Source organism: Trichechus manatus, unplaced genomic scaffold (assembly GCF_000243295.1).
Source record: "Trichechus manatus latirostris isolate Lorelei unplaced genomic scaffold, TriManLat1.0 scaffold00031, whole genome shotgun sequence".
In the NCBI taxonomy this organism is placed as follows: domain Eukaryota; kingdom Metazoa; phylum Chordata; class Mammalia; order Sirenia; family Trichechidae; genus Trichechus; species Trichechus manatus.
The window spans coordinates 6,977,270-6,989,249 of NW_004443967.1; the positions used below are offsets into that span (position 1 = coordinate 6,977,270).

General features: G+C 38.7%; 1 protein-coding gene across 1 annotated transcript in view; it reads left to right on the forward strand.

Annotated features, from left to right (window-relative positions):
• PNLIPRP3 (pancreatic lipase related protein 3) overlaps positions 1 to 11,980 on the forward strand; it is a 53,332-nt gene that overhangs the window by 12,864 nt on the left and 28,488 nt on the right. The window contains 4 exon segments of the mRNA XM_023729895.1: positions 2,246 to 2,321; positions 3,138 to 3,292; positions 9,146 to 9,265; positions 9,952 to 10,083. Of these exon segments, the coding sequence (XP_023585663.1) occupies positions 2,282 to 2,321; positions 3,138 to 3,292; positions 9,146 to 9,265; positions 9,952 to 10,083 (447 nt within the window). The 5' untranslated portion in view covers positions 2,246 to 2,281.

Genomic DNA, 11,980 nt, shown 5'->3' on the forward strand with positions numbered 1-11,980 from the left:
TGTATAAGTGTTCCAGTCTCTCCACAACCTCTCCAACATTTATTATTTTGTGTTTTTTGGATTAATGCTTAGCCTTGTTGGGGTGAGATAGTATCTCATTGTAGTTTTGATTTGCATTTCTCTAATGGCCAATGATTGTGAGCATTTCTTCATGTATCTGTTAGCCGCCTGAATGTCTTCTTTGGCGAAGTGCCTGTTCATATCCTTTGCCCATTTTTTAACTGGGTTATTTGTCTTTTTGTTGTTAAGGTTTTGCAGTATGTTGTAGATTTTAGAGATTAGACGCTGATCGGCTTTGTCGTAGGCAAAAATTTTTTCCCAGTCTATGGGTTGTCTTTTGACTCTTTTGGTGAAGTCTTTGGATGAGCATAAGTGTCTGATTTTTAGGAGCTCCCTGTTATCCAGTCTCTCTTCTGGTGCTTGTGCATTGTTACTTACGGTTCGTATTGTGTTTATGCCATGTATTAGGGCGCTTAGCGTTTTCCCTATTTTTTCTTCCATGATCTTCATCATTTTTGATTTTATATTTAGGTCTTCGATCCATTTTGAGTTACTTTTTGTTATTTTAATTTGCATTTCTTTAATTAGCGGGAAGTTTAAATATTCTCTTGAATGCTTCTGGCCGTTTGTGAATCTTCTGTGGATGAAATCTTCATGTCTTGTGTACATTTCTCTAACGTTTGCTGTTTTTCTTACTTATTTGTAAAAACCTGGAATAGGAATTTGCTCTTTTTCAGTCTGATATTTGACAAATCTATTCGAGTTTGTTGTTTACATTTTTGTTGTATTTATTTTACTTTTTGTCAAGTAGAAGTTTAGCATTTTATGAAATCAAAATTATCCATCTTTTTCTTTATGGCTTTTGGGTTTTTGTGTTGTTTAGAAAAACCATCCCCCATTCCAAGAGTGTTAACAATTTTACTGTTTTCCTTTCATGATTTTATTGTTTTGTTTTTACTGTTAAATATTCATGTATCTGAGATTTATCTAGGTGTAAGGAGTGAGATTTTCATCTGGAATTTCCATTCTCTTCCCATGAATTTGTGTAAAATATAAACATTTTTATTTCCTCCACATCTTTGGCTCTTCCCCTTTATTTATTTAAATGTGCCATCACAGTTATTATCTTTCTAGTTTTATTAAACAACTACCACATAGATTTATCAATTCTATTTTTTTCGTTTCTCTAATTCATTATTTTCTGCTTTTATTTTTGTTTTTGCTAATTAAATTCTCTCTTCAACTTTACTTGTTCTTTTTCTTCTTTCTTGAGTTGAACTATTAATTCACTATTTTTTGTCATTTCTAGTTTAGGAATGTGAGTGTTTAAAGCTATACCTTTTTCAATGAATATACTGTTAGTTTTATTTTAGAGATTTTGAGCTGTGTTTTCCCTATCATATTTTAATATATTCTGCATTTGAAGTGTTTTATTTGCTCTCTGACATAAGAATTCTTTAAAGGAGCATTTGAAATTTTCTACGGCAGTGTCTCCTTTTGTCTCTTCAGCTCTCCAGTTCCTAATTAGCAATTCTTAAAGTAAAATAACTGTTGTAGCTTCTGTTTCTTGACTGGACCCTGGTTGATACAGGGGATAAGAGAGTCAACTTCTCATTTATTACTGCTGAAAGTTCATTGATCATGTATGCCTGAAGTTGATAAATAAAAATACTGGTATTATAAGCACATTGAAGGAGCCCTGGTGGCACAGCAGATTAACGCTAGGCTGCTAACTGAAAGGTCACCTGTTCGAACTCACCAGCCACTCATTGGAAGAAAGCTGTGGCAGTCTACTTCCATAAAGATCACAGCCTTGGAAACCCTATGGGGCAGTTCTGCTCTGTCTTATAGGGTTACTATGAATCAGAATTGACTAGACAGCAGTGGGTTTGGGGTTTTTTATAAGCACATTATATATAGATATGGAGGCAACCACCGAAAGAGCTGCTCCTACTACTACCCACTGCCATCAAGTCAATTGCAACTGTTAGCAACCCTATAGGACAGAGGAGAACTGCCTCAGAGGATTTCCAAGGCATAATCTTCACAGGAGCAGATTGCTGCATCTTTCTTCCATAGAAGAGCTGCAGACATGTTTAAAAGTAGTTTCCTCTGGGGAGAGAGATTCTCATTGGGAGTGGGCAAGGTATTTGTTCATCTGTACATTTTTTTTATTAAAAAAAAATCATTTTAATCCCCTATCTTCTCTCTTTATTGATGTGAATCTCATTCTTCGGGAGTGAAGAAACTATAAAATCGCCTAAAATTTCAAAGCTAAAATATGGTGGATTGGAGACTCAGAGACTTATTTAGTATTTTTGGTGAGTGTTAAAATACTCAAACACAAGTCCTCAAACAACTCTAACCAATACTAACAAATAATCCTAAATATTTAATTGAATAAATTCAACTATCCCTCCATAAAAGAGCATAAAATGAAGTTATTTTTTGTGTTTTAATTCTTCTCTGGGTGTTCAATGAAAATGAAAGGTCATAGTAAAAGAATAAATCGGAGTCCAAGACCAAATTTCCCCAAAGCCTCTCATTTTAGAGATTAGTAAACTGAGCTCCAGGAAGAAGACACTTGGTTAAAATTAATGAAGTTTTGCTCTCATTTACACTTTCACTCTCGAAACATATACGTATGGGACTCTGACTGTGTTCCAGGCATGGGGCTGGGCTCTGGGAACACAGATCCCTTTCATCAAGAGCTTTCAGTCAAATGAGAAAAGGCAGAAGCTCAGGGAAAGCACAATCCCACCTTATGTCTCAGGCCTATTACAAGGGCTTTGTTGTGTAATAGCTCAGTTAGTCTTCGTGACAAGACTATAAGGTAAGTGGTATACTCTCATTTTGTAGAGGAGGAAATTGAGACTCAAGAAGGTAAAATAATTGCCCAAAGACAAGACTGTCTGATTCCAAAGTCCATACACTCTCATCTGTGACATCTACAGAGTCATACTGTGTGTGTTGGGATGGAGGGGGGGAAGAGAGAAGAGGAGGTTTTGATGAGAATCTCTGTGGGTCAGACTGTGTTTAACTTAAATACTAATTTAAATTAACTCTCACAGTATGAAACACAACCTCTCTCCGGGCTTCTTTCTTATAATATTGATACTCCATCTTTTTTGCTGCAGGAAAAGAAGTTTGCTATGAAAGGGTGGGATGTTTTAAAGATGATTTACCATGGACGTGGATTTTGTCAAGACATCTGACAAGTTTACCCTGGTCTCCAGAGGAGATAAACACTCGCTTTCTGCTCTATACTATACATAATCGCAATGTCCACCAGGTAAGCTAACTTGCTTCCTTCACATGTAGATTATTCTAAAATATAAGATGTATATATAGATAAAGAAGGTTTAGATATGTAGATACAGTAACCTATTCTGGCATAGGCTGTTGATTTAAAGGCAAATATTTCTTTTTAGTATTGTGAACCAGATTCCCATATTATTTGTTCTAGTATTTAAGTATGAAGATATATGTTGTTTTATATAAGGGAAGTTTGATATTAAGTTCAAATAAATGTATTAATTGAGAACCTTCCACACATAAAACTGTGAACAAGCAACAGTGCCTACCTATTACATTGAATTGAATTGATCAAGACATTATATTAGGGGAAATGGGGTATATAAAAAAATCCCTGCAACACAAATTATGATCTATGATGTAAGATATGAATAAGAGACTCTGGAACAAAGAGCTTACCTTCACCTTGGGAATAGGGATAGGAATCAGCAAAGGCTTTGAGGAGGACATCATATTTGAGGGGTGCTTTGAAGTATGGATGGGATCTTTATAAGTAGAGATAAATGGGGGCTGTTGGGACAAAGGGGATGGCACGAATAAATACACCAAGGAGAGAAACTGCAGGGAATGTTTGATGAATGACATGCTGGGTTAGGCTGGGTACAGAAAGGGAGACCTCAAAAGCAAAGTTAGTTAGAAAAATAGTTCAGGGACCAATTGTATAATTCCTTCCTGTGGAGTTTGGACTTGGTCCTGTGAGCCATGCATCCCCATTGAGGGTTTTGAAAAGGTGCTTTAGAACGTTGACTGTCAGCAGTGCATCTTCTGTCTGGAGCTGGGAGAGACTGGAGGTGACCAGGAGATGATTTAGAGCCAAACTGTCGTATGGTAGCCACTACCACACGTGGCTATAAAATTTCAAATGAAATAAAATTAAAAGCTCAGTTTTTCAGTCACACTGACCACATTTTACGTGCTCAATAGCCACATGGAGCTAGAGTGGCTGCTATATTAGTCAGTACAAGTATAGAATATTTCTATCATCGCTGAAAGTTCTATTTAACAACACTGAATAGAACTATAGCACAGTTTAGATTAGACATGGGAAGCTAGCCTAAACTAGAGTAAAGAGAGTGAGTATGAAGATATAAAATTTGCATGATAAACATCGTAAACTGTCCCAAGTTTATTAATGATTGGGAAAACAATGACCTTCTTATCAGAAAGAAGAGCAGATGCTGGGTGAAAGAGAATGAGTTAAAAGTTTGAACAAATTAAGTTTGGGCAGGCTTTTGAAAATTTTCATCTTACACCTTAGTGTTCAATCTAGATCTGGAGAAAGAGAATCAGAAGTCTTTTACCTGGAAGTGAGAGTGGAAACCCAGAGAGTGTATGAGATCCCAGGGGCCGAGGACAAAGTGAGACTAGACCCAGGTGTTAGGTGTTGTTGAGTTAGTTACAACTCATAGCAGCCCTATGTACAACAGAACGAAAACTGCCCGGTCCTGCGGCATCCTCACAATTCAACCTGAGGGGCTCATTTTCCAGTACTGTGCTAGACAATGTTCTGCTGCTATTCACAGGGTTTCACTGGTCAGTTTTTTTAGAAGTAGATCACCAGGTCCTTCTCCCTAGTCTGTCTTAGCCTGGAAGCTCTGCTGAAACCTGTCCACCATGGGTGACCTTGCTGGTATTTGAAATACTGGTGGCATAGCTTCTAGCTTCACAGCAACACTCAAGCCACCACGGTACAACAAACTGACAGACAAGTGGTGGAGACAAGTGGTAGGCCCAGGTGGAGCACCTACATTTAGGGAACAGGAGGGAAAAGGGCCTGAGAAGGAGCTCTCCCCCACGTGAGATCATTTCGTCTTTACTTGCATCTGTAACCTCAAGGCTTGCTTTCTGCCTGACCCATCACACACAGGGTAGGCCTCACCAGGAAAGACAACCTTCTGCTATGGCTTTGCATCGTACAACCATACAAATATAATCTGAATTGTAGCTGTCTGCTTATCAGACACACACACACACACAACTCCACACACAACTCTTTACTGAAATATACTACCTGTTCTATAGAACTGGCTGTATCCAGAACAAAGAAGAAAATTTCTTGTTTTGGGTTTAAACCAAAATCAAACCAAAACCTTGCCGTTGAGTTGATTCTGACTAACAGTGACTGTTTAGGGCAGAGTAGAATTGCCCAATAGGGTTTCCAAGGAGTGGCTGGTGGATTCGAACTGCTGACATTTTGGTTAGCAGCTGAGCTCTTAACCACTGTGCGACCAGGGCTCCTGTTTTGGGTTTAGAGTAACTTATAAAAAAAACTATCATTAAAAGTTTGATTTTTATAACTGTCCAAAAGTAGAGAGAATCTATGCTGAATTCAAATGTTTTGAGGCATCTTCTCTGTCCATTTAGGACTCTCAGGGCACATCTGTACATTCAGGGCTGTGTCCCCTGGTCATGACCCTCAGTACACATAGGTCTCATTGATCCTTTCATCTTTTTGTATATGTGGTCATGCACTTGAATCTTTTGTGGAACACAGTGAAAGTAAGTCAGTCGGTAAGTTGATAAAGATGAGTCATTAGGTGAGGTGTCATAAATCTCTAAGCCAATGAAGAGAAAATTGGAAAACCCAGTACTTCCCGGATAAAGAGACCATAAAAACAATGTTCTTCAGGTCTACTCCCTCGCAACAAAAAAAAAAAAAAAAAAAAACGAAACAAACCTGATGCTGTCGAGTCGATTCTGACTCATAGCACCCCTACAGGGCAAAGTAGAACTGCCTCCATAGGGTCTCCAAGGAGCAGCTGGTGGATTCGAGCTGCCGACCTTTTGGTTAGTAGCCGAACGCTTAACCACTGTACCACCAGGTCTTCTCAACAGCCTCCATTTGGATGAAATCATTGTGTGACTAAAAACCAGTCCTGTACCTGAATCTTGCACTGATAGTTTGCTGTTAAAATTTTTTTTTATTTGTTTTTATTTTTGTTTTGTTTTAAAGCTAGAATATAAAGCTAGGTCAAAGTGTGATTCTTAAAACAAGGATTGTCCCAGCCCTGACCCATAAATTTGACTGTCTGTGTTCATGAGTCTTTATAAAACGGTTTGGCATACTCTCTTCTCTGAGGGAGGAATTGTCAAAGGTGAATATGGTGCAATAAACTCAGACTTCTGAGAGCCATAGGTCTTCACAGCTACCTTCACAGCAGGAATGGAACCACCCACTTTCCCGTGAGCCCATGACTCCTTAACTGAGTGGCTCATACAGTTACTGGTGGTGATGCATATTTGCATACTTTCGGCAATTTCTGCGTCTGCAGCTCTAGTTAGAGCTGGAGCATGCCTAACTGGTGACTATTTCTGACCTACTAAAAATGAGATCACCTGGAATGCAGTGAACACTTGTAGAATGGGGTTCTTTAGCACCAGTTAGACTCCATGTCTACTCAGTCAAGAGAAAAGGCCTGAGCACTCAGCTAACCTTGATGCTTTTAGTCCTGTCTCTCAATAACCTGTTCTGAATAATATTGACACCATTTTTAGTTTCTATTTTGTGGCAGCAGAATTTGATTCCAGGATGTTGAATGGAGTTTCCAGTTTTCTATGTTAGTATGCTCTTTTAGAGGGGTGTGCCAGGTTGAATGTGAGGTGAACAAAGTTTTTTCTATCTTTTCTGTTTTGTTCAGTTCTGACAACAGAGGATGTTAGGTGATTTGGATTGAATCATGTCCCCCAAAACTGTGTGTAAACTTGGCTAGGCCATGATTCCCAGTATTGTGAGATTGCCTACCATTTTGTCATCTGATGTGATTTTCCTATGTGTTGTAAATCCTATCTCTATGATGTTAATGAGATGGGATTAGCGGCAGTTATGTTAATGAGGCAGGACTCAATCTCCAACATTAGGTTGTGTCTTAAACCAATCTCTTTTGAGATATAAAAGAGGGAAGCAAGCAGAGAGACAGGGGGACCTCATGCCATCAAGAAAGCAGTGCCAGGAGCAGAGCGTGTCCTTTGGACCTGGGGTTCCTGCACTGAGAAACCCTAGTCCGTGGGAAGATTGATGACAAGGACCTTCCTCCAGAGAAGACAGAGAGAGAAAGCCTTCACCTGAAGCTGATGCCCTGAATTTGGATTTCTGTCCTACTAGACTACAAGAGAGTAAACTTCTGTTTGTTGAAGCCATCCACTTGTGGTATTTCTGCTATAGCAGCCCTAGATGACTAAGACGTTAGGATCCCACAACACATTGCCACTTTGAGGTCTGAATGAGGTCACACTTCTTCAGACTAGTCTTATGTTAGGGAAAGCATAAACAAATGTTTTCTACTAAATTCCCTCTCCAAAATAGGCTTTGCTGACGTAGAAACAGAAATGCAGTAGTTATTTGAAGGAGCTGGGAATGTTTGTATTTGCATCTGGATTATTTTAGATATATTAGATGGAAATCTTTGCACTTGGATTGCATTATTTAGCACAGAAGGGTTTCCTAGAAAGCCTGAATATAATTGATTTTACTCCCTGCGTCAACGAATGCCACATCCAGTTTGGATCCTATCAGTAGAGAACACTACGGTCGGAATACAACTTGAGAGCCCAGTGGTTAGACACTTCAGAGACAGACCATGTGGGTTTGAACCCCGATTCTAGGACCCATTAGCTGCAGTACTTTAGGGCAACTTGACCTCTAAGTGTCACCCCTTCCTAATTTGTAAAATGGTATGATGGTGATAGTCCCTACTTCTGAGTGTTTTGAGGGTTAAACAAGCTACTCTATAAAGTGCTCAGAACAACACCCAGCACACGGACAGATAGGAGTGTTAGCTATTACAGTTACTGTGTAAACCACCTTAAGACTCTCGTAATCTTTTCCTTACAGTCTTGGAAACACTTTAACCAGCACATTTTATGATTAATTGCATATTACTATTAAACACAGGTAGTAATAGACTCTTTCTCTGAATCTCGTAAGTATTTAAATGTGTTGCTTCTCCAGTTATGGGATTCACCATTGAAATCTTGCTATTTGCTGATTACAGTATTCATTTTTTCAATAGAATTGCCTATAATTGTGCCTTTCAATTTTTCTGTTAATAACAAAACCACTTAAATTTATAGTATTCTAAAGTTTTTGAGAGTTTGGTTATTAAAACAAACCAACAAAATATAAGAAATACAAAAGAATGTTTAACATGCGTAAAAATTTATCTTTAATATGCTGTTTTGAAGGAGCCCTGGTGGTGCAGTGGTTAATCACTTGGCTGCTAACCAAAAGTCAGTGATTTGAACCCACCAGCAGCTCCATGGGTGAAAGATGTGACAGTCTGCTTCATAAAGATTACAGCCTTGGAAACTCTGTAGGGCAGTTCTACTCTGTACTATAGGGTCGCTACAAAAAAGAATGGACTTGACATACACAACAACATGCTGTTTAATTCATGTGATGAGATTCTAATCTCTATTCCTCATTCATAATGTGGGTGAACAATCCTATTTTGCCACCTTTGCAGGATATTTCTAAGCTTCAAATAAGATAATTCCCATGAATTACATTGACAACTGAGAAGTGCTAAGTAAGGTGTACTCAATTCCTGATCTAAACTTACCCAACAATGACTTATAAACATTGCCTTAGAACCAAGGGCTTCTTATTTCCTTTCCTCATGATTTAATTTGTATATTGCATTTTATAATACATTAATAATTTGTTGGTACTTTTTGCAATATGTAGCAGTAACTTTTTGACTGAAATGTAATAAAGGAGATTGTTACAAAATCAAATTTAGTGAAAGACTTTTGAGCAGCTTTAGAATAATTTTACTAAAGATTAAATGATTTAAATCATCATTTTATTTTAATCTCTTTTCACTTGAAACAGGAGATCAGTGCAGTTAATTATTCAACTATCCAAGACTCCTATTTCGGAACAAACAAGATGACTTGTATCAACGTACCTGGATGGAAAACAGATGGCAAATGGCAGAGAGACATGTGCAATGTATGATGTGAACAGTGTCTTCTTTACACTAGTATGAGAGCTTTATGTTTAACACAGGCATCTTCCATTCAGTTATCCGTATTGTCCATGATCCCAGGCCTCAAATGAATCACACATTTTCCATTTATTTCCACTTATTTTTGAATTGAATAGATTCTAATGGGAGCAGCTTTTTATTATCAATTTTGGTGAATTCTTACCTCTGACAAAGGATTAAATAGTATGCTCAATTTCTCATTTAATTTAAGGAAAAAAAGTTTCCAAGTTCACGCCATGTAATTAACTTTCCTCTCTTATACTCAAGATTAATGGATGGGAAACATAGTAAGCAATTAATTATTCATAAGACCATGTATGGAATGGAGTCGGCTGTCTGAATTCATGTCCTGGTGCTCCTACTTACTAGCTCTGTGATCTGGGGCAAGTTACTGAATCTGTCTGTGCCTCAATTTCTTTATCTGTAAATTGAAGGTAACAGTAGTACACGTTTCATACAGTGGTTGTGAGGATAAAGTAAGTTAACACAGATAAAAAGGTTCGAACACTGCCTAACGTAGTAAAATCTTAATAAATACCAGCTAGGGTTGTTTCTTATTATGCAATCAGTTGTTTAGATACTTTTTAAAAAATAGTTATTTCTTTAATAGTTAATCTATACTATCTGATACTATAAATCTTTATTCCAGGTGTTGCTACAAGTGGAAGATGTGAACTGCATTAATTTAGATTGGATTAAAGGTTCACTGGAATACATCCACGCTGTAAACAATCTCCGCGTTGTCGGCGCTGAGGTGGCTTATTTTATCAATATTCTGGTGGTAAGAAGAGTTGATTTTTATTTAAATTATATTTAAGTGGTTTTGAACAGTAACATCCAGAATTTTTTACAATTTTACATTCTTTTTATTAGCTTAGACAAGTACCGAACACGTGAAATAATAAGCATAATAGCTAGAAATGCAGCGTTACTTCTTCCCGTGAAAGAAGTGCTTGTGCCGATACAAAGCACCACTAGGTGGCAGTGTCTCTTCACAGGCTCGTTACCAAAAAGTCCCGCAAGGACTGCTGCCTCCGTCAGCTGTAGGACAATATTGGTTAATTTTCACCACACTGTAAACCTCTTTATGATTATAAACCGTTCCCATCTTATGGGTGGTATTTCTTTAGAACGTGAAATGAAATTTCGCACAGAAACAGGGTTCTGTGGCAGTGAATTATTTAGGACTCTAGGCCAATCCAGAAACAACTATTTAACCTACACATATTCTAAAAGAATAAAGTTGAGCTTTGCTCTTTATGAGGGATACACCCTGAGACACTTACAAGTCTCCAAGTGCTCTACCATTATGGAAAGTAATTTCCCACCATTAAATGCAGTGAAGTAAAACTTAAGGATTCAACGACTCCGTCAGACTTTCAAGAAGAGCTTATTAGTTCATCCAACAGATATTACCCTCAGCACTTGCCGTGGGCCGGCGCCAAGGATACTACTGTAAGCAGGACAGTATCCCTGCTCTGACAGAGCATGAAGTAGAAGCAAACACGTAAATAACGAACAAGAAAATGTCAGCTAGTAACAAGTGCTGTGAAGAAAACTCAAGGCAATGTGATGAAGAATGGCAGAAGCGGAAGCTAACGTAGACGGGGTGGCCAGGGAAGGCCTCTCTGAGGAGGTCACGTCTGAGCCCTGACCAGAATGAGGTCTTTCTGGAGAAAGAATGGGGGAGCAGAACACTCATCTAGTCCCCCACCTTTCTCCTCTCCCTACTCTGTGCAAGGAGGTACTTACAGTGCCTGCATCTTTGTATACAAAGGATGAAATGAGATTTATCTACTCTTCAGAGAAAACCCAGTCTAAAGCTTCTGGGAATTTCTGTGTTGATCCTGGGGCTTGATCGGTGGGCTCTTCTGATTCAGTAAGTAAACAGCAGTGGCTTGTAGGAAGCTAGGAGGAGAGGTTTGCTGAATTGAAGTAAAAAGTGTTCGCGGAATTAAATGTCCATTGAATTGAATGGGCAGTCTTGGAGGCCCAAGGTGAAGAGAGGGAGAGCTCTGGGGTGAAGGGGTCTTGGGAAACCCTGGGAATAATTCAGAAGCCAGGCCCAAAGAAGGAGTAGCCAAAGAAACGGCTGTGGATCTCTTCCCTGCCTCTCTTCTTCATCTCCTTACAGCTATTTAGGCACCATATTAACCCACCTGGACTGGTCCTGGGGCCAGCAGGGGACAAAGTAGATGGGGAGGAGGAGAAGGATAGAAGTGGAAGAGGCCAAGAGCCCATCTCAGATACCAGCCTGTGCAGGAAGCTAGGAAAGAAAGCAGAGATGTAAAATTGTGGCCACAGTGGAGGAAGGGACACCCTAATGATCAGGAGCCATTCCTGGTAGCCATTCAAATACGTAAATGAGAGGGAAAATACTTTTTGTAAAGCAATGTATAATACTGTCACAACTAGTGAAAAAAAATGAAACATTTGATCAAATGACAAATTTACGCAAGTGAAGGTAGTTGTTTGATTTTCACTATTATTATGAAGAACGCCTAAAGCTTAAATGAAACAAAAAATATTTGCTCCTGGGAGAGTTCTGGCAAAATCCGCTCTAAGCAGAAGCACCACGCCGTGCCTCCACAGCAAAGATTCGAAAACTAAGCCGAACAGAGAATACAACAATCCTGAAACCCTAAAACATCAAATGAAGAGATAAAGAACTCAGCCAA